General features: G+C 45.5%; 1 protein-coding gene across 2 annotated transcripts; it reads left to right on the forward strand.

Annotated features, from left to right (window-relative positions):
• The first annotated feature begins 911 nt into the window (after positions 1-911).
• Positions 912-23,990, forward strand: LOC120036330 (cytokine receptor-like factor 3). Of its 2 annotated transcripts, none has more exons than XM_038982808.1 (10): positions 912-1,016; positions 7,320-7,456; positions 14,617-14,824; positions 15,825-15,912; positions 16,373-16,550; positions 18,109-18,166; positions 19,891-20,055; positions 21,717-21,855; positions 21,957-22,069; positions 22,222-23,990. In XM_038982808.1, exons 2-10 carry the CDS (start codon positions 7,340-7,342, stop codon positions 22,488-22,490), a joined length of 1,335 nt encoding a protein of 444 aa, XP_038838736.1. In that variant the 5' UTR covers positions 912-1,016; positions 7,320-7,339; the 3' UTR covers positions 22,491-23,990. The 2 variants fall into 2 exon arrangements, with proteins under 2 accessions (XP_038838736.1, XP_038838735.1); XM_038982807.1 differs by having other exon boundaries at positions 914-1,016; positions 7,327-7,456.
• The last annotated feature ends 14 nt before the right edge of the window (positions 23,991-24,004 follow it).

A 24,004-nucleotide genomic window follows, 5' to 3' on the forward strand; every position in this document is an offset into this window, starting at 1 on the left:
AACGTAATCGATGGTGGCATGTCGGTGTACAAGGATCTTTTTGCAAAGAAGAAAAAAGAGCGACAACAGCTGCCTATCACTATGTTCTTCTCCCGAACAAACACACCTGCACCGCGGGCTTCAGAAGAAGAGAACACTGCAGAGCGCAGTCAGGATGCAGCGGCCCAGTCTGAAGAGCAGTGAAACGGCCTACACGTGAGTCACTGTATTTGTATACATGTAATAGTTGCTAATTGTAAAAAAAAAAAAAGTTTTCTATTTCGCGGATTTCACTTATCGCGGGTCATTTTCGGAACGTAACCCCCGCGATAAACGAGGGATTACTGTATAACCTACACACTGACTCGGTACCGGTGCCCCCTGTATATAACCTACACACTGACTCGGTACCGGTGCCCCCTGTATATAACCTCCACACTGACTCGGTACCGGTGCCCCCTGTATATAGCCTCCTTATTGAAATGTTATTGTGTTACTTTTTACTTTAGTTTATTTGGTAAGTATTTTCTTAACTCTTCTTGAACTGCACTGTTGGTTAAGGGCTTGTCAGTAATCATTTCACGGTAAGGTCTACACTTGTTGTATTCGGTGCATGTGACAAATACAGTTTGATTTGATAGCTGTCATGATTCAGTCACTTAGGTCTACACATATTCTCAATCACACGCATACTTTGGCGATGATAAAAATGTCCAAACAATAAAATCGCACAGTTAGAAAGTACATTTATTTGGTTGAAACTTGCATTGGGATGTTTATGCCAATGCATCATCCGAGTTTCATCCGTCTTTAACTATTACAGCAAGGCTATTGTATCACATTTGCAACGTAGAGGGCGGGTACGGGGAGAGGAAGACTGGGTGATATCCTTCTTCTATTGGTTAGTTGAGCTGCCGATCAGCAGAAAGCCCAGGAAAATTGTTTTTTTTTGGACTGGCGCAAAAACGTCTTTGCGTTTGTTCGGTAGCCGAAACGGTATCGCACTTTAGAATGACCAGAAACTAAGTCCGAATCAGGTAGGATTCGTTATCGCATTATTTAATAGGCTACATGAAGCGTTTACTAATGTCTTGAATATGACTTTTGATGTGCTTTGAGCTGGCGTACATGGGTGCTTTCTTTGACATTTTCTGGAGATGTTTTGTTTCACGAGGGTTGGTGAAAGCCAAGCCCTCGATGCTTTACTTTCATTCATCATCCAACAATAACCAGAATTGTGTGAAGTGCATATGTACCGATAAAGGCATGTTGGGTGGTGACTTCTCGTGAAACGGGGGTGTTTAGAATTACGGAAGTTGATTTTGAGCGAGTATGGTCATGTTTTTCTGTTGCGCAAAGTTGCGTTGCCTCTCCATGTCATCCGCTCGCTACGTGATGATGATAATAGTTGCGGTCGAAGCTCCACACGTCTTTATGTGAGCATCTTACATAACTTTCCAGGTTGAACACATAATGACAGACAGTTGTGTAGAATGACACGTCTGATGTAGGATTCTAGGTTAATGTAGCCTACTGCTGGATATGGTGAATTTAAATTATAGGTCTAGAAATAACTATCAGAATGGCAATTATCCTAAGTGATGAGATTTTGTAGGTTACTAATCAATTAATCCATCAAATCAATCACATTTGATTTATAAAGCCCTTTTTACATCAGCCGATGTCAAAGTAATTTGTTACTTTACTTTCTTGACTTAGCTATCAGTAACACTCATGGAATTAAAGTGTAGACATGGCAGTAGGACTGTTTCCTAGCAACAGATCAATACGTATCTATAGGTCAGTGGTCTATGTTCATAACAAGTCTGAAAGCCTAACCCACTGTATGGATTTCGGGTGCGTACACGAAGTCCTGAAAAACAAAGGATGCGTCCCAAATAGCATCATATTCCCTACATAGTGCACTACTTTTGACCAGGACCATAGCAGACTTTGTTTCAGCTGGAGTGAGGGTGATATCATGTTTCACTGACAGCAGCTTCTCAACAATAGTCTGAGGCTTTCTGCGATCAACATTGTGTGTCTGTGATTATCCATGTGGCCTGAATGTTCCTCCCACGCTGGGGTCAATCTGTTATATTGCTCCAAGATTACTGCCTTTAAATCCTGTGTGTGTGTGTGTGTGTGTGTGTGTGTGTGTGTGTGTGTGTGTGTGTGTGTGGAGGGAAGGGAAGGGGTCTAGTCTTAGAACTGGGGCATACACATTCACGCCATACTATCTCTGTCACATGTAAATGCATGTGACAGAGATGAGAGAGAGACCAGGGCCCATAGGGATCAGACCAACAGTAGTGCACTACATAGGGACTAGGGTTCTATTTGTGATGTAGCCAGTGTGTTCAGGCAGGAGGCCCGCTGCCGTCTGAATCTAGGTCACCAGCAGCAGCAGCAGCAGCAGCATCATCAGCAGCATCACATAGACAACACGGTAGCATACACCTCTAACACACACACACACACACACTCCTATACACACGTTCGTACACTCTCAACCGCACACACACAAAGTTCTCCATCTTTCTAGTCCCAACTCGGTGCCAACTCAGTCCTAACCAACGTTCCCTCTAAACTGAACGCGGCGCTCAGTGGCCTGAGATTGCTGCACAGCTAGACATATCAGCCCACTGAGAGAAGCACGAGATTGAACTTTACACAACTTTCTAGAGTGTTCTCTGTTAGTTAACACCATCTACATTTCCTTTTACTGTGTGGCGACAGTGGCCAATTTCAATGCAACATACCTGAAACAAAACTAACTATGCGAGAGATTTTGTTGACGGCAGAACGCATCAGAGTAGGATTCTATTGAGCACGACTCAGCCCGTACTCTACACAGACTGGTGGGGCATAACAAATCAGAACTGCAGTAGGCCTATATGCAAATAGATCATTGCCATATATGGATCTGTGCCATTTACTTTAAACTGGACTGTGTTTACAGCTGTGGTATCACTGACATTGCTCGTCCAAATATTTATACATTCTTAATTCCATTCCTTTACTTAGATTTGTGTGAATTATTGTGACATTGTTAGATATTACTGCACTGTTGGAGCTAGAAACACAAGCATTTCGCTACACCCGCAATAACATCTGCTAAACACGTGTATGTGACCAATAACGTCTGCTAAACATGTGTATGTGACCAATAACATCTGATTTGATAGTGAGTGTAGATGTGCTTGTTTTGAGATCAAATCAAGAGCTGCATGTAGCCACGTGTCCACATTGTGTTCATATCCTTTGCTAGTTAGTGAGTTATTAGCCCAGTTATATATCATTAGTAGTCAGTAGTAGGGGAGTGATTGCTTCCTACAAGAGCACTAAACATTTCTAGACAAGCAGGTCAGGTAAAGAGCTTTTCTTTGCCTTTGAAGGGACAGTCTTGTATTTTGAGACAGGCTTGAATAAGCTAAGTAGCCAATAGGCAGAGGGTAGCATCATTTGTCTGATTCTCTGTAATAATGGTATGGGAATAATAATGCATTTTATTTTGTAAAGTGTAAACAACACAACAACATTTTCAGTCACCTCCTTGTCTGAAAGACAAGTGGATAAACAGGTTCATGTCAAGCCCTGTATGTTGTTTTTGTCAAAAGTCTCATGGAATGTAGGACTACATTGAACACCACACATTGGCTGCTACTGTAGACTGAATAATAGAACAGCTATTTCCATTGGATGCATTTTCTCTATTGTTGTTGATGGTAGGCCACTCTGGTAGGCCTACATTACGATCAAATAGCCACAGTAGCCTACTTGACCACTGTTAAAACTAGAGGTTGACCGATTAATCGGCATGGCCGATTTCAAGTTTTCATAACAATCAGTAATTGGCATTTTTGGACGCCGATTACATTGCACTCCACGAGGAAACTGCGTGGCAGGCTGACTACCTGTTACGCGAGTGCAGCAAGGAGCCAAGGTAAGTTGCTAGCTAGCATTAAACTTATCTTATAAAAACAATCAATCTCCACATAATCACTAGTTAACTACACATGGTTGATGATTTTACTAGTTTAACTAGCTTGTCCTGAATTGCATATAATCAATGCGGTGCCTGTTAATTTATCCTCGAATCACAGCCTACTTCGCCAAACGGGTGATGATTTAACAAAAGCACATTCGCGTCAGCAGCAGTTTGGGCCACCTGGCTCGTTGCGAACTGTGTGAAGACCATTTCTTCCTAACAAAGACCGTAATTCATTTGCCAGAATTGTATATAATTATGACATAACATTGAAGGTTGTGCAATGTAAAAGCAATATTTAGACTTAGGGTTGCCACCTGTTCGATAAAATACGGAACGGTTCTGTATTTCACTGAAAGAATAAACGTTTTGTTTTCAAAATTATAGTTTCCAGATTTGACCATATTAATAACCTACGGCTCGTATTTCTATGTGTTTATTATATTATAATCAAGTCTATGATTTGATAGAGCAGTCTGAATGAGCGGTGGTAGGCAGCAGCAGGCTTGTAAGCATTCATTCAAACACTTTACTGCGTTTGCCAGCAGCTCTTAGTAATGCTTGAAGCACAGCGCTGTTTATGACCTCAAGCCTATCAACTCCTGAGATTAGGCTGACAATACTAAAGTACCTATTAGAACATCCAATAGTCAAAGGTATATGAAATACAAATGGTATAGAGAAATAGCCCTATAATAACTACAACCTAAAACTTCTTATCTGGGAATATTGAAGACTCATGTTAAAAGGAACCACCAGCTTTCATATGTTCTCATGTTCTGAGCAAGGAACTTAAATGTTAGCTTTTTTACATGGCACATATTGCACTTTTACTTTCTTCTCCAACACTGTGTTTTTGCATTATTTAAACCAAATTTAATATGTTTCATTATTTATTTGAGACTAAATAGATTTTATTTATGTATCTTGGCTTCTTACTGCATTCGCGTAACAGGCAGGCTCCTCGTGGAGTGCAATGTAATCAGGTGGTTAGAGCATTGGACTAGTTAACTGTAAGGTTGCAAGATTGAATCCCCGAGTTGACAAGGTAAAAATCTGTCGTTCTGCCCCTGAACAAGGCAGTTAACCCACTGTTCCTAGGCCGTCATTGAAAATAAGAATGTGTTCTTAACTGACTTGCCTAGTTAAATAAAGGTGTAAAAAAAAAAAATTGGACACCGATTTCCGATTGTTATGAAAACTTGAAATCGGCCCTAATTAATCGGCCATTCCGATTAATCGGTCGACCTCTAATCTGTAGGATTCTAGAGCCAGTGTGTTATAATCTGTAGGATTCTAGAGACAGTGTGACAGTGTGTTATAATCTGTAGGATTCTAGAGACAGTGTGTTATAATCTGTAGGATTCTAGAGACAGTGTGTTATAATCTGTAGGATTCTAGAGACAGTGTGTTATAATCTGTAGGATTCTAGAGACAGAGAACAGCTACCAACAACAAACCACACCCTTTTAGAAAGCTTTCTGAGAAACATACACTAGTTCTTTTCTAACAGATCAGTAACTATTTATAGTCAAAGAAGCACATCTCAATATGTTCTGGTGTAACTGTCTGTGTGGTTCTGTTAGATTGACTGTGTGGTTCTGTTAGATTGACTGTGTGGTTCTGTTAGATTGTCTTTGTGGCTCTATTAGATTGACTGTGTCTGTAGGCCTATCTGTTAGATTGACTGTGACTGCATGGTTCTGTTAGGTTGACTGTGTCTGTGTGGTTCTGTTAGGCCTACAGTCACAGTCAATCTATCTGTTAGGTCTGTAGATTGAACCAAAGATGTCCGCAGGGCGAGATGGAACCACCGTCTGCATCCCAAATGGCACCCTATTCCCTAAATACTGCACTCCGTTTTACCAGGGGGAGTTCTTTAAGGGACAGACCATGTGTTTTGTGTTATCCGTCTGGAGGGAAACGGGTGGGTTCAGCCCAGTGGGTCATGTGGTTCCACTGGTATTGTTGTCCTCCAACACCAACTCTGACCCTCCCGCTGTCTGTGTGTGTTTGACAGTAGTACCGTGACCCTTTGAACATACTCACTCAATCAATCAATCAATGAACCTCCCAGATGACCTCACTAAGGTGTGTGTTTGGGGGCAGCGTAGGATACATTGTGTACCCTGGGATGGCTTCTAGTGAAAACCCGTCCATCTCCTCTTTCTGCCTCTGGTGAAACCAGTTTTTATACAAGTCGATGGGGGGAAACCAGTTTTTACATAAGTCTATGTGTGAAACCAGTTTTTATACAAGTCTATGGGCGAAAACAATGCACTTGAGATGGAGGTTTTGGTGAAGACTGAAGTAAGCTTCCTCTGTACTGTACCTTCACCCAAACTACCTCAACATGTTCTGGTCTGGTACAGGCTTCCTCTATCCTGTACCTTCAGCTAAACTACCTCAACATGTTCTGGTCTGGTACAGGCTGTACTGTACCTTCAGCCAGACTACCTCAACATGTTCTGGTCTGGTACAGGCTGTACTGTACCTTCAGCTAAACTACCTCAACATGTTCTGGTCTGGTACAGGCTGTACTGTAACCCTAACCCACAGCATCAGTAAAACTCTTTTGTGTCATACCCATGGATTTCTGTTTGTATCTGCTATGTGGGAAACAGTCATCTTGAATGTGAATAGGGACGATCTGCTTGTAGCTGGTTGCTGCTAGTCTCTGGTTGGCTGGTTGCTGCTAGTGTCTGGTCTCTGGTTGGCTGGTTGCTGCTAGTGTCTGGTCTCTGGTTGGCTGGTTGCTTTCCTCCAGTTAAAGGGAAGTGGTTTGATCTGTTTTACACATCATCGTCAGACATCCTCTACTCTCCTCTAATCTCCCCTACTGTCTCTCCTCACTGCTGTCTGTCTGGTGTACAAGATACTGTCTCTCCTCACTACTGTCTCTCCTCATATCTCCCAAACTGTCTCTCCTCACTGCTGTCTCTCCTCACTGCTGTCTGTCTGGTGTACAAGATACTGTCTCTCCTCACTGCTGTCTGTCTGGTGTACAAGCTACTGTCTCTCCTCACTGCTGTCTGTCTGGTGTACAAGATACTGTCTCTCCTCACTGCTGTCTGTCTGGTGTACAAGCTACTGTCTCTCCTCACTACTGTCTCTCCTCACTGCTGTCTGTCTGGTGTACAAGCTGTCTCTCCTCACTGCTGTGTGTCTGACCCTCCTTGTTGTAGTACTGTGGTGGTGCAGAGCGTCAAACTGACTTCAGGGAAATACACACGTTCCAGTCTGAACGCTTTCAGAGTGAAGAGTATCAGACCACAGGGACATGAAGTTACAAACATCCGCTAATGACCTGTGTGTGTGTGTGTGTGTGTGTGTGTGTGTGTGTGTGTAGGAGCCAGGCGATACAGCAGGATGTCTATAGAGGCTGAGGCGTTGCTGCAGGAGGCTAAGGAGAGTATAGAAGCAGCTCAGAATTACAGGAGCGAACTACAACAACGCCTACATGGACTCAGCCAGGCACGCAAACAGGTAATAACACAACTACACTGGTCCAACCCGCACGCAAACAGGTAATAACACAACTACACTGGTCCAACCCGCACGCAAACAGGTAATAACACAACTACACTGGTCCAACCCGCACGCAAACAGGTAATAACACAACTACGCTGGTCCAACCCGCACGCAAACAGGTAATAACACAACTACACTGGTCCAACCCGCACGCAAACAGGTAATAACACAACTACACTGGTCCAACCCTCACGCAAACAGGTAATAACACAACTACACTGGTCCAACCCTCACGCAAACAGGTAATAACACAACTACACTGGTCCAACCTGCACGCAAACAGGTAATAACACAACTACACTGGTCCAACCTGCACGCAAACAGGTAATAACACAACTACACTGGTCCAACCTGCACGCAAACAGGTAATAACACAACTACACTGGTCCAACCCTCACGCAAACAGGTAATAACACAACTACACTGGTCCAACCCTCACGCAAACAGGTAATAACACAACTACACTGGTCCAACCTGCACGCAAACAGGTAATAACACAACTACACTGGTCCAACCCGCACGCAAACAGGTAATAACACAATTACACTGGTCCAACCCTCACGCAAACAGGTAATAACACAACTACACTGGTCCAACCCTCACGCAAACAGGTAATAACACAACTACACTGGTCCAACCCGCACACAAACAGGTAATAACACAACTACACTGGTGCAAACAGGTAATAACACAACTACACTGGTCCAACCCGCACGCAAACAGGTAATAACACAACTACACTGGTCCAACCCGCACGCAAACAGGTAATAACACAACTACACTGGTCCAACCCTCACGCAAACAGGTAATAACACAACTACACTGGTCCAACCCTCACGCAAACAGGTAATAACACAACTACACTGGTCCAACCCGCACGCAAACAGGTAATAACACAACTACACTGGTCCAACCCGCACGCAAACAGGTAATAACACAACTACACTGGTCCAACCCGCACGCAAACAGGTAATAACACAACTACACTGGTCCAACCCGCACGCAAACAGGTAATAACACAACTACACTGGTCCAACCCTCACGCAAACAGGTAATAACACAACTACACTGGTCCAACCCGCACGCAAACAGGTAATAACACAACTACACTGGTCCAACCCTCACGCAAACAGGTAATAACACAACTACACTGGTCCAACCCGCACACAAACAGGTAATAACACAACTACACTGGTGCAAACAGGTAATAACACAATTACACTGGTCCAACCCTCACGCAAACAGGTAATAACACAACTACACTGGTCCAACCCGCACACAAACAGGTAATAACACAACTACACTGGTGCAAACAGGTAATAACACAATTACACTGGTCCAACCCGCACGCAAACAGGTAATAACACAACTACGCTGGTCCAACCCTCATTCAGATTAAAGGTCGACCTATGGAATGGCCGATTAATTAGGGCTGATTTCAAGTTTTCATAACAATCGGTAATCTGTATTTTTGGATGCCGATTCTGGCCAATTACATTGCATTCCACGAGGAAATTGTGTGGCAGGCTGACCACCTGTTACGCGAGTGCAGCAAGGAGCCAAGGTAAATTGCTAGCTATCATTAAACTTATCTTATAAAAAACAATCATTCTTCACATAATCACAAGTTAACTACACATGGTTGATGATATTACTAGTTTATCTAGCTTGTCCTGCGTTGCATATAATCGATGCGGTGCCTGTTAATTTATCATCGAATCACAGCCTACTTCTCCAAACGGGTGGTGATTTAACAAAAGCACAATCGTTGCACGAATGTACCTAACCATAAACATCAATGCCTTTCTTAAAATCAATACACAAAAGTATATATTTTTAAAGTTGCATATTTAGTTAAAAGAAATTCATGTTAGCAGGCAATATTAACTAGGGATATTGTGTCACTTCTCTTGCATTCATTGCACGCAGAGTCAGTGTATATGCAACAGTTTGGGCCGTCTGGCTCGTTGCAAACTAATTAGCCAGAATTTTACATAATTACAATATAACATTGAAGGTTTTGCAATGTAACAGCAATATTTAGACTTAGGGTTGCCACCCGTTTGATAAAATAAGGAACGGTTCCGTATTTCACTGAAAGAATAAACGTTTTGTTTTCGAAATGATAGTTTCCTGATTTGACCATATTAATGACCAAAAGCTCGTATTTCTGTGTTTATTACGATTTGATAGAGCAGTCTGACTGAGCGGTGGTAGGCAGCAGCAGGCTCGTAAGTATTCATTCAAACTTTCCTGCGTTTTCCAGCAGCTCTTCGCAATGCTTCCTTCACAGCGCTGTTTATGACCTCAAGCCTATCAACTCCCGAGATTAGGCTGGCAATACTAAAGTACCTATTAGAACATCCAGTAGTCAAAGGTATATGAAATACAAACGGTATAGAGAGAAATAGTTGACGCGTCATAATTCCTTTAATAACTACAACCTAAAACTTCTTAACTGGGAATATTAAAGAACTGGGAATATTGAACCACCAGCTTTCATATGTTCTCATGTTCTGAGCAAGGAACTTAAACGTTAGCTTTTTTACATGGCACATATTGCACTTTTACTTTCTTCTCCAACACTTTGTTTTTGCATTATTTAAACCAAATTGAACATGTTTCATTATTTATTTGAGACTAAATAGATGTTATTTATGTATTATATTAAGTTAAAATAAAAGTGTTCGTTGTTCATTCAGTATTGTTGGAATTGTCATTATTACAAATATATATAAAAAAAAATCGTACGATTAATCGGTATCAGCTTTTTTTGGTCCTCCAATAATCAGTATCGGCGTTGAAAAATAATAAATCGGTCGACCTCTAATTCAGATAAATCAATCAGCTGAATAATCAGGAACTAAAGAAGGCACAGCCAAGAGTCCTCCAGGACCATTCATCTAGTATCAGGAAGATGTTACAGCCTTCCCTCCTCCCTCTCCCCCCCCCCTCTCTCTCCCCCTTCCTCCCTCTCCCCTACTCCCCCCCCCCCCCTCTATCCCCGTTCCCCCCTCTCCCTCTCCCCCCCTTCCTCCCTCTCCCCTACTTTCTCCCCCTTCCTCCCTCTCCCCTACTCCCCCCCCTCTCTATCCCCATTCCCCCCTCTCCCTCTATCCCCATTCCCCCCTCTCCCTCTCTCCCCCTTCCTCCCTCCCCCTCTCCCCCTCTTCCTCCCTCTCTTCCTCTTCCTCCCTCTCCCCCTCTTCCTCTCCCCCTCTTCCTCCCTCTCCCCCTCTTCCTCTTCCTCCCTCTCCCCCTCTTCTTTCTCCCCTCCCTCCCCCTTCCCTACTCCCCCCCCTCTCTATCCCCATTCCCCCCTCTCCCTCTCTCCCCCTTCCCCCCTCTCCCTCTCTCCCCCTTCCACCCTCTCCCCCTCTTCCTCTTCCTCCCTCTCCCCCTCTTCCTCTTCCTCCCTCTCCCCTCCCCCTCTCTATCCCCCTTCAGGCTAATTGTAAACAATGTTATTTCCTGCTCCTCTAAAAGTAAAGCAGAGAAAGAGAGGTAAATGAAAAGAGAGACAAACACGACTCATTGGCCAAACCGGAGGTGGCGTGAATGCGGAGTAGTCCAACTCCTGAACTAAAAAGCACATTCTATTGAAAACTGGCTGTTTAGTTCAGGTGAGGACTTCATCTGTGTCTGTAACTAGGTTTCCATCCATCTGGCGACAGATTGTCATCAGAATGTTCTAAACTCCTGATTAAAAACAAGATGTCTCCGTTTCCCCACCAGAGATGTCTCCATCAAGCTGACGTGTTGCAGGTGAAAGGCAGTGTATTAAACAACTACTTCTGTGGTTCAATTCCCATCTACTGAATAGGGGGTGTAACGGTATTGGTGCTGAACCGTTCAGTACGGGGACCTCGGTTCGGTCTGCACTGTGAAACCCGAACACATTAAATCTATATATGTTTAAATGCACTAGGTCTATAGGCTATGACTATGCTGGGCTGTAGGCCTCTGCCTCTTGAGTAAATCTGAGCTGAAAAACATTCCAGGCTATTCCGTTAAAACAACCAGAGTCTATGTGCACATTGTGATCAACATTCAAATCTTAATTGGTTCATTTCAAACTGTCCTTTTGTGAGGCGTAGCCGGGAACTAGTTCTGTATGATGGCGAGTGGTGGGGGGGGGGGGTCGATAAACCAGGAGGATTCTCCTTCGTTGAAATCTACATTTTGGCTTCCCAGTAAATTACAAATGGCGATGGACAGAGTTGTGGCTTAAACCTTCACTGTATTGTCACCACTGCTCAACCAGAATTGTCAGAGACTCCAGTCACCCAAGTTAGACTGTTTTCTGTGCTACCGCACGGCAAGCGGTTCCCGGAGCGCCAAGTCTAGGACCAAAAGGCTCCTCAACAGCTTCTACCCTCTAGCCATAAAACTGCTGAACAAATCATAAAAATCGCCACCGGACAATTTACATTGACCCCCCCTCTTGTACACTGCTGCTACTCGCTGTTTGTTTGTTACCTATGTATAGTCACTTCGCCCCCACCTACATGTACAGATTACCTCTACTAGCCTGTACCCCTCCACACTGACTCGGTACCGGTGCCCCCTGTATATAACCTCCACACTGACTCTGTACCGGTGCCCCCTGTATATAACCTCCACACTGACTCTGTACCGGTGCCCCCTGTATATAGCCTCCACACTGACTCTGTACCGGTGCCCCCTGTATAAACCCTCATTATTGTTATTCTTATTGTTACTTTTTATTTTTGTCTACTTGGTAAATATTTTCTTCTTCTTGAACTGCACTGTTGGTTAAGGGCTTGTAAGTAAGTATTTCACTGTAAAGTCTACACTTGTTGTATTCGGCGCATGTGGCAAATAAAGTTTGATTAGATTTGAATAGCTTCTGCAGCTGCCAACACCTCAAACATGTTGACACATTTACGCCAACATCACCGCAGTATTCCCACCACCGGAACTAGACGGAAACACAAAACAACATCACCGCAGTATTCCCACCACCGGAACAAGACGGAAACTCAAAACAACATCACCGCAGTATTCCCACCACCGGAACAAGACGGAAACACAAAACAACATCACCGCAGTATTCCCACCACCGGAACAAGACGGAAACTCAAAACAACATCACCGCAGTATTCCCACCACCGGAACAAGACGGAAACACAAAACAACATCACCCCAGTATTCCCACCACCGGAACAAGACGGAAACGCAAAACAACATCACCCCAGTATTCCCACCACCGGAACAAGACGGAAACGCAAAACAACATCACCCCAGTATTCCCACCACCGGAACAAGACGGAAACGCTAAACACCGCCGCTTTGTCTCCCCTCTGCATTGAAGCAGCCCTCCACAGCTGCTTCTGACTGGGCCAAAGACATGACAGATAGTTTACAGTAGTGGATATGAACCCATTCTCAGTGGTTGAGGAGAATAGAGGGTATCGAGTCACGTTACCAACTTCACCCTCCCCTCTATATAACCAAGAGAACGGGTAGTACCCCCTCTATATAACCAAGAGAACGGGTAGTACCCCCTCTATATAACCAAGAGAACGGGTAGTACCCCCTCTATATAACCAAGAGAACGGGTAGTACCCCCTCTATATAACCAAGAGAACGCCAAAGTTATCAATGAATTGAAATGGACACTTATCTACAGAATGGTTCTGTTCTGCCCGCTCTCTGGTGCCCACTGTTCCCACCCAGTATCTGGCACTCGTCTCTCTCCTTTCCCAGCTGTAGAGTCCAGTTTTGGGCCATTTTTCCCATAACCCCCCTCTTCCCCAGGGATGAGTCATAATCACTGTAATATGAGACGAGGCAGGCAGGAAAAACTGCTCTGTCACACACACACACACACACAGATTACCAGGATGGTGTGACGTCCGTGAGCAGTGTGTGTGCCTTAAATACTTCTGGCTTCTGTATGAGAGGGAGTCAAAACATCCTGTAGTTATCTCTCTCTGGTCTCTGTCTCTCTGGTCTCTCTCTCTGGTCTCTCTCTCTCTCTGGTCTCTGTTTCTAGTCTCTGGTCTTTCTTTCTAGTCTCTCTGGTCTCTCTTTCTAGTCTCTCTCTCTCTAGTCTCTCTCTCGCTCTGGTGTCTCTCCTGTCTCTCGCTCTCTCTGGTCTCTCACTCTCTCTCACCTTACTCCCCTCTCTCTCTCTCATACCTCTTATCTCTCTCTCCCCAGCCTGTATGTCCTCTACTCCCAGTGGTTATTGTATTCCAGATGACAATATTAGCTTTCCAATCCTTCACCGTCCCAAAATATACATTATCTTTGGCAACATCCCAAATGGCACCCTATTCCCTCCATAGTGCACTACCTTTGGGCCCTGGTCAAAATGAGTTCACTATATAGAGAATAGGATGCCATTTAGGATACTGCCCTTATCTCCACAAAACTGACAGACACCAGGAAGTGATGCAATGGCTCCAGTGAGGCATTTCCTGTGTCCTGCTGCCTGTACACACTGATCTCTGATAGTGTTCTATGTAGGTCTTTCCATCCTCATCCAACTATTCTTTTCTCTTGTTTATCAGTGCAGCTCCTCTGCTCTTCTGTTTCCTTCTCCCGCTCTCTCTCTCTCTCACTGGTCTCTCTGGTCTCTCTCTCTCTCTGGTCTCTCTGGTCTCTCGCTCTCTGGTCTCTCTGGTCTCGCTCTTTTTTTGCTCTGGTCTCGCTCTTTTTTGCTCTGGTCTCTCGCTCTCTCTCTCTCTGGTCTCTCACCCTCTTTCTCTCTGGTCTCTCTCTCATAGTCATAGTGAGAGGAGGACTGTCAGTCAGTGGGTGTGTCCCAAAAAGCTCCCTATATAGTGCACTACTTATGACCAGAGCTCTATGGGTCCCTCCTCTCTATGAGCCCTAGTGCACTATAAAGGCACTAAGGGTGCCATTTGGGACTGAGAGTCTGGTAGTTTCATACTGACAGGAGTTCAGCTCAGGATGATTGTCTGTTAAGAGGAACTGAAACAGAGACTAAGTTTCACTGCAAAAGACTAACCACCAGCTTCCTGTTCCGTTGGGGGACTGGCACTGTTTCCACATCTTAACGGTTTAGCATTTTTGGTACAAAGTTAACATATCAATTGAATCTCTCTCTCTCGCTCTCTCTCCAGGTACGAGGCAGCTCGTCTCAGGCCAGGGAGGGGTTGAAGCGTCATTTCTCAGAGCTCCAGACGGCTGTGACCCGCCTCCTGACGGAGCGTCTGAGCGTGCTCCTTAGCGAGGTGGATGTCATCGAGCAGGACAGCGTACGACCGCTGGACGACTGCCAGAAACTCATAGAACACGGAGTGAACACTGCAGACGAGCTGCTCCGAGAGGGTGAGGTATAGATAGACGGAGGGACGCATGGTTCAAATCCCGGAGCCCTTGAGCAAGGCACTTAACCCTGACTGATCCAAGGTGACCCTGGCCGTGACCCCACTCCCTGAGACTGTCTCAGGGGGAGTAGGGATATGCAAAAAACACACATGTCCCTTACACACTGTGTGTAACAGGACTAATAAAATATAATAACATAATCACCTCACAAATCATTATGACTCGTTCTATTACACACCGTCAGAATCATGTTTCTCCTGTCCTCTTCAGTACCGTCAGAATCATGTTTCTCCTGTCCTCTTCCTCCTCAGTACCGTCAGAATCATGTTTCTCCTGTCCTCCTCCTCCTCCTCCTCAGTACCATCAGAATCATGTTTCTCCTGTCCTCTTCCTCCTCAGTACCGTCAGAATCATGTTTCTCCTGTCCTCCTCCTCCTCAGTACCGTCAGAATCATGTTTCTCCTGTCCTCCTCCTCCTCAGTACCGTCAGAATCATGTTTCTCCTGTCCTCTTCCTCCTCAGTACCGTCAGAATCATGTTTCTCCTGTCCTCCTCCTCCTCAGTACCGTCAATCATGTTTCTCCTGTCCTCCTCCTCCTCCTCAGTACCGTCAGAATCATGTTTCTCCTGTCCTCCTCCTCCTCAGTACCGTCAGAATCATGTTTCTCCTGTCCTCTTCCTCCTCCTCCTCAGTACCGTCAGAATCATGTTTCTCCTGTCCTCCTCCTCCTCCTCCTCAGTACCATCAGAATCATGTTTCTCCTGTCCTCCTCCTCCTCAGTACCGTCAGAATCATGTTTCTCCTATCCTCCTCCTCCTCAGTACCGTCAGAATCATGTTTCTCCTGTCCTCCTCCTCCTCAGTACCGTCAGAATCATGTTTCTCCTGTCCTCCTCCTCCTCAGTACCGTCAGAATCATGTTTCTCCTGTCCTCCTCCTCCTCAGTACCGTCAGAATCATGTTTCTCCTGTCCTCCTCCTCCCCCATGTCCTCTCTCCAGGTGAGGTAGCTATCCGTTGTGGTCTGGGGGAGAAGGAGGACAAGCTGGGGAGTTTCACCAAGAAGGCCCTTCAGATCCAGCTGGACAGGTGAAGGAGAGGGAATTATCATACTCTCTTTCACTATGTCATGTATGTTGTAACTAAGAATACAATGTAAAGGTTAACTCGCGTGTGTGTGTGTTTATTTTAACCGCGTGTGTGTGTGTTTATTTTAACCGTGTGTGTGTGTGTGTGTGTGTGTTTATTTTAACCGTGTGTGTGTGTTTATTTTAACCGCGTGTGTGTGTTTATTTTAACCGTGTGTGTGTGTTTATTTTAACCGTGTGTGTGTGTTTATTTTAACCGTGTGTGTGTGTTTATTTTAACCGCGTGTGTGTGTGTTTATTTTAACCGTGTGTGTTTATTTTAACCGTGTGTGTGTGTGTTTATTTTAACCGTGTGTGTGTGTGTGTGTGTGTTTTATTTTAACCGTGTGTGTGTGTGTGTGTGTTTATTTTAACCATGTGTGTGTGTGTGTTTATTTTAACCATGTGTGTGTGTGTGTCAGCCTCCCGGAGGTACCAGTGTTAGTAGACGTGCCGTGTGTGTCTGCCCAGCTGGATGACTCTCTGCTGTACGCGGTGAGAGACAGAGTGTCACGACACGGATCAGTCTCTTCACACCCTCCGGTCCAGATAGAGGAACTCCAGGAGAGACCTGGCAGTGTGTTAGTACGCTGGTGTAAGGTGAGGACACGCACACACACACACACACACCCTACAGGTGTTATGACAGTTAATATCACTAACTAGTACACTGTCCTGTGGGGGGGGGGGGGGGGGGGGGGGGGGGGGGGGGTGTGTTTCATAACATCTCTGTCTCTCTAGGTGGATGATGAGTGATATTAACTAACTAGTACACTGTCCTGTGGGGTGTTATGACACTGATATTAACTAACTAGTACACTGTCCTGTGGGGTGTTATGACACTGATATTAACTAACTAGTACACTGTCCTGTGGGGTGTTATGACACTGATATTAACTAACTAGTACACTGTCCTGTGGGGTGTTATGACACTGATATTAACTAACTAGCACACTGTCCTGTGGGGTGTTATGACACTGATATTAACTAACTAGTACACTGTCCTGTGGGGTGTTATGACACTGATATTAACTAACTAGTACACTGTCCTGTGGGGTGTTATGACACTGATATTAACTAACTAGTACACTGTCCTGTGGGGTGTTATGACACTGATATTAACTAACTAGTACACTGTCCTGTGGGGTGTTATGACACTGATATTAACTAACTAGTACACTGTCCTGTGGGGTGTTATGACACTGATATTAACTAACTAGTACACTGTCCTGTGGGGTGTTATGACACCGATATTAACTAACTAGTACACTGTCCTGTGGGGTGTTATGACACTGATATTAACTAACTAGTACACTGTCCTGTGGGGTGTTATGACACTGATATTAACTAACTAGTACACTGTCCTGTGGGGTGTTATGACACCGATATTAACTAACTAGTACACTGTCCTGTGGGGTGTTATGACACTGATATTAACTAACTAGTACACTGTCCTGTGGGGTGTTATGACACTGATATTAACTAACTAGTACACTGTCCTGTGGGGTGTTATGACACTGATATTAACTAACTAGTACACTGTCCTGTGGGGTGTTATGACACTGATATTAACTAACTAGTACACTGTCCTGTGGGGTGTTATGACACTGATATTAACTAACTAGTACACTGTCCTGTGGGGTGTTATGACACTGATATTAACTAACTAGTACACTGTCCTGTGGGGTGTTATGACACTGATATTAACTAACTAGCACACTGTCCTGTGGGGTGTTATGACACTGATATTAACTAACTAGTACACTGTCCTGTGGGGTGTTATGACACTGATATTAACTAACTAGTACACTGTCCTGTGGGGTGTTATGACACTGATATTAACTAACTAGTACACTGTCCTGTGGGGGGGGGTGTTTCATAACATCTCTGTCTCTCTGTCTCTGTAGGTGGATGATGAGTGATATTAACTAACTAGTACACTGTCCTGTGGGGGGGGGGGGGTGTTTCATAACATCTCTGTCTCTCTGTCTCTCTAGGTGGATGATGAGTGATATTAACTAACTAGTACACTGTCCTGTGGGGGGGGGGGGGGGTGTTTCATAACATCTCTGTCTCTCTAGGTGGATGATGAGTGATATTAACTAACTAGTACACTGTCCTGTGGGGTGTGTGTTTCATAACATCTCTGTCTCTCTAGGTGGATGATGAGTTTGCGGTGCAGGACTACCGTCTGCAGTATCGTCGCTCAGTGTCTGGTCAGTACCTAGGTCAAAAATGATTTCATATCCCAGAACTTATTCATTTCTTTGTGATTCTATATCATTCCTATTTATTCAAAATGTATAATAATAATCTAAGTCGGGAATGTTTTCATAAAACATAACTTTTAATAACGCATAAATACATTTCTGAACAAAGGGTCCAGCGAAGCTGCCTTAGTGCAACAAAGGGACCCGCCAAGCTGCCTTAGTGCAACAAAGGGACCCGCCAAGCTGCCTTAGTGCAACAAAGGGACCCGCCAAGCTGCCTTAGTGCAACAAAGGGACCCGCCAAGCTGCCTTAGTGCAACAAAGGGACCCGCCAAGCTGCCTTAGTGCAACAAAGGGACCCGCCAAGCTGCCTTAGTGCAACAAAGGGACCCGCCAAGCTGCCTTAGTGCAACAAAGGGACCCGCCAAGCTGCCTTAGTGCAACAAAGGGACCCGCCAAGCTGCCTTAGTGCAACAAAGGGACCCGCCAAGCTGCCTTAGTGCAACAAAGGGACCCGCCAAGCTGCCTTAGTGCAACAAAGGGACCCGCCAAGCTGCCTTAGTGCAACAAAGGGACCCGCCAAGCTGCCTTAGTGCAACAAAGGGACCCGCCAAGCTGCCTTAGTGCAACAAAGGGACCCGCCAAGCTGCCTTAGTGCAACAAAGGGACCCGCCAAGCTGCCTTAGTGCAACAAAGGGACCCGCCAAGCTGCCTTAGTGCAACAAAGGGACCCGCCAAGCTGCCTTAGTGCAACAAAGGGACCCGCCAAGCTGCCTTAGTGCAACAAAGGGACCCGCCAAGCTGCCTTAGTGCAACAAAGGGACCCGCCAAGCTGCCTTAGTGCAACAAAGGGACCCGCCAAGCTGCCTTAGTGCAACAAAGGGACCCGCCAAGCTGCCTTAGTGCAACAAAGGGACCCGCCAAGCTGCCTTAGTGCAACAAAGGGACCCGCCAAGCTGCCTTAGTGCAACAAAGGGACCCGCCAAGCTGCCTTAGTGCAACAAAGGGACCCGCCAAGCTGCCTTAGTGCAACAAAGGGACCCGCCAAGCTGCCTTAGTGCAACAAAGGGACCCGCCAAGCTGCCTTAGTGCAACAAAGGGACCCGCCAAGCTGCCTTAGTGCAACAAAGGGACCCGCCAAGCTGCCTTAGTGCAACAAAGGGACCCGCCAAGCTGCCTTAGTGCAACAAAGGGACCCGCCAAGCTGCCTTAGTGCAACAAAGGGACCCGCCAAGCTGCCTTAGTGCAACAAAGGGACCCGCCAAGCTGCCTTAGTGCAACAAAGGGACCCGCCAAGCTGCCTTAGTGCAACAAAGGGACCCGCCAAGCTGCCTTAGTGCAACAAAGAGACCAGTCCTGATCCCATGAATCTGTTTGCGCCTGTGGATATGTTGTCCTAACCATACAATTACATATTAGTAGTGCTTAATAATATATCATATTATAATGTGAAATATATTATAAAATATAATTGTATGAATGGTACATTATAATATGAATAATACGTTTTAATTGAATTGTACTTTATAGTATGAATAGTACATTCTACTAGAATAGTACTTTGTTAATAGTGCTTAATAATATATCACATTATAAAATGTAATTGTATGAATGGTACTTTATATGAATAGTACTTTATAATATGAATAGTTCTTTATAATATGACTAGTACATTCTACTAGAATAGTGCTTGATCTCTGTGGTCCTAACCTTGGTATCTTCCCCTTCAGGTCAGTACGAGGATACCTACATAGGGCCGGAGCAGGAGTTCCTGGTCCTACACCTGGACCCCCACACTGATCATCTGTTCAGGGTGTGTGCCCGGGGGGAGGGACGGACCGAGTGGAGCCCCTGGAGCGTCCCACAGACAGGATACACCACACTGGCACCCCATGGTAAACACACACACACACCACACAGTAAACCACACACCCCATGGTAAACATACACACACCCCCCATGGTAAACACACACACACACACCCCCCATGGCAAACACACACACACACACCCCCCATGGCAACACATACACACACCCCATGGCACCACACACACACACCCCATGGCAACACACACACACACACACACCCCATGGCAACACACACACACACCCCATGGCAACACACACACCACACACACACCCCATGGCAACACACACACACACACACACACACACACACCCCATGGTAAACACACACACACACACACACACCCCCCATGGTAAACACACACACACACACCCCCCATGGTAAACACACACACACACATACCCCATGGTAAACACACACACACACACCCCCCATGGTAAACACACACACACACACCCCATGGTAAATGCGCACACACCCCACAGGGTAAACACACACACACACACACACACACCACAGGGTAAACACACACACACACACACACCCCATGGTAAACACACACACACACACACACCATGGTAAACACACACACACACACACACACACACACCCCCCAGGGTAAACACACACACACACACCACAGGGTAAACACACACACCACAGGGTAAACACACACACCACAGGGTAAACACACACACACCACAGGGTAAACACACACACACACACACCACAGGGTAAACACACACACACACCACAGGGTAAACACACACACACACACACACCACAGGGTAAACACACACACACACCACAGGGTAAACACACACATACACCACAGGGTAAACACACACACACACCACAGGGTAAACACACACACACACCACAGGGTAAACACACACACACACACACACCACAGGGTAAACACACACACACACACACCACAGGGTAAACACACACACACACACACCACAGGGTAAACACACACACACACCACAGGGTAAACACACACACACACCACAGGGTAAACACACACACACACCACAGGGTAAACACACACACACACCACAGGGTAAACACACACACACACACCACAGGGTAAACACACACACACACCACAGGGTAAACACACACACACACCACAGGGTAAACACACACACACACACACCCCAGGGTAAACACACACACCTGGAGCAGATGTACGGTGAAGCATTCAGCTCCAGGTTATGCATGCTGACACAGCCCGGTCTACGAGCCTCAAAGTACGTCTCTGATGGTGTTTTTGCGTCTCTGATGGTGTTTTTGCGTCTCTGATGGTGTGTGCTCGCATAGCGTGAGTCACTAGCTCTGGTCCAGGGCATCAGTGTGTTGGGCACATACCAGTCAGGGCACTAGCTCTGGTCCAGGGCGTAATGTTAACCATTGTTGCTTGTGCAGCTAGCTAGTACACACGCACTAGCTACTTAGCACACTCTAGCTTGTAATTTCACCTCCCGTGCTGTTGGTGTCAGTAAAGCACCATCCTCTCTGGCATCACTCAACATCCTGTCTCAGTGTCTGTGGCGTGAGAAGGTGTCTCCTGGAGCCAGACCTGTTGAAATGCAGTCGGCCTCGACTGAAGATGTACTGTTGTCATGGTTTCTGTCTTCTTCTGGGTGGTGTGTTTCTCTGACCGTGTGTTTGTGTGTGTTCCAGAGTGGCGTCCAGGCAGTGAGGGCTACATCCTCAGCAGTAGAAGGAACATCGCCATGCGGAGTGACTCGTCCCCCTCTAAAGCTGGGGTTCTCTACTCCAACGCTCCAACGTACTTCTGTGGACAGACGCTCACCTTCAAGTCAGTACACACACTCCCTCTCTCTCTCCATCACAATCTCTAGCGTAATGTTATGCTGTGATTCCTGTCGTGTGATTAATGTGTTTTGTGTGCTTGCGTAGGATCTCTGCGACGGGCCAGGTGGACAAGCGGGACAGTATCGGGGTGTGTGTGGGGTGTGAGGGAGAGGCGGAGTCTCTCCAGAGGGACCAGGCTGTCTGCATCTCCACCAACGGTACAGTCACCATCACTTTAAAAAATATATATTGTAAAGCGTACAATTGCAGAGTAGCAGCAGCGTTAAAAGTTAGCAAAACTTGACAGATTTTTTCTCACCTTCTCTTTATCCCTCTTCCTACTCTTTCCTCTCTCCTCTCTCCCCTCCAGGAATGGTGTTTGTCAACGGTAAAGAGATGACCAACCAGCTGCCTTCTATCACCCTTGGCTCTGCCGTGACCTTTGATATGGAAGTGGTCAACCTACTACCTATTAGCAACAACAACAACCTTAGCGACGGAGGCAACTTCAAGCTGAGGGTTACGATTGGCTCAGGGAACCGGGAAGTGGTGTTTGATTGGCTGCTGGACCAGGGGGTGGATTGCCTGTTCTTTGGCTGCTCCTTAGCCCACCCTGGTTGGAAGGTGCTGGTGTTTTGAGGCTGCTGATTGGACAGCAGCCCTGTCAGTCAACACAAAGGGACAAGCAGAGTAACAGTCCTGTCTGCTGGAGTTGTCCTGTCCCAAATCAACCCCTAGACCCAACCCCTTAGACCAGTGGTATTCAAACTTTTTTTAGCAGGGACCCTATTTGTTTGTGTGCATTTTCTCATGAACCCACCCCAAAAATAATGACAACCTTAAATTAGTACATTTTACATCAACAAATAATCCTTAATTCGTTACATTTACAAGACACCAAAATAAATGTACTCAATTGTATTTTTCAAATACGTTTGTATAATCTGTACTCGTACTTTTTGTTTAGTGGGGTCGCGATCATCGCCTTTGAATACCACTGCCTTAGACACTTAGTCTCTACCCCCTATAGCAACCTTTCAGTATTGGGGTATTTCTAAAATGTGAATTCAACTGCTGTTTACAGTAATGTACCCCTCCTTTACCCACTGTGTGACCCATCTGTTCCTTTCACCCTGGGAAAGGTTTCATCTGGCCTTCTGCAGCTATCTGTGCTTCCTCCAGGTATGACTGGTGATGGCTGTCTTCTCCGGTATCAGAACATCTCAGCTCCAGTAGCACACCTTTCTCCTCTTGGCACCTGGATCGACAATGTATGCAAAGCCCTTTCTGACCTGGCTGATAAGATATCCTGCCATCTGATACAGACTCGTGTACCAGAACTGACCAATCATTCTTCCTTTTCAAGAGACACTCAGGCTGTGCATGAAATGGCACCCTATTCCCTACATAGTGCTATGGGCCTTGGTCAAAAGTAGTGCACTATATAGGGTGCCATATTTCAGATGCACATTCTCTCCAAACGTCCTAAAATGGTGGTGTTTACTTTTGAATGTGAGAACAATAAGGGAGTGGTCTCGTTCAGAGATCTTAGAAGTGATCAGAGAGAGACGTTACCTTTCATCAAACACATGAGCTGCAAAGCATGCTGGTGTGGTTTACCACAGAATAAGACACCACCACTGTGAAAAACGATTCACTCCAGAGATCGTAACCTCTTCTTTTGTCGGTCTCTCCTTCCCTGTCGACCCGTTTAATTCTCTAGCTCAGTGAGCAGAACTCGTGGTGTGGACGAAGTGTTCTGAATCAGATTCCATTTCATGCTCTTAATGTGCTTTTTTTTTTTTTTTGCTAACAGTTTTCACAACCATGTAATGTAACTTCACTTGTAGACATTGATGAATTTTGGGGGGAACTTGTTCTACTTGTGAGAGGTGATTTAAATTTTAAAACGGTATCCTATTTCCTCTAGAGCAATATAGGGACGAGTGGGTTGCTTCCTGTGGTTCTGCAGAGATGGAATGGTTGCTGTGGTTACAGAGCGCTCTTCAGCAGACTGAGTTAGATGGTTCAAATTTTAAATTAACCTTTATTTAACTAGGCAAGTCAGGTAAAAACAAAATGTTATTTACAATGACGGCCTCCCCCCTAACCCGGACGACGCTGGGACAAACCCTATGGGACTCCCGATCACG

Source organism: Salvelinus namaycush, unplaced genomic scaffold (assembly GCF_016432855.1).
Source record: "Salvelinus namaycush isolate Seneca unplaced genomic scaffold, SaNama_1.0 Scaffold131, whole genome shotgun sequence".
NCBI classification, from domain to species: domain Eukaryota; kingdom Metazoa; phylum Chordata; class Actinopteri; order Salmoniformes; family Salmonidae; genus Salvelinus; species Salvelinus namaycush.

Coding starts and splice junctions, on each gene's coding strand:
- LOC120036330 (XM_038982808.1), top strand. CDS start 7,340: ATGTCTATAGAGGCTGAGGCGTTGCTGCAGGAGGCTAAGGAGAGTATA. Junction 20,056..21,716: donor CACCACACTGGCACCCCATG/GTAAACACACAC, acceptor TGTGTGTTCCAG/AGTGGCGTCCAGGCAGTGAG. Junction 21,856..21,956: donor GGACAGACGCTCACCTTCAA/GTCAGTACACAC, acceptor GTGCTTGCGTAG/GATCTCTGCGACGGGCCAGG.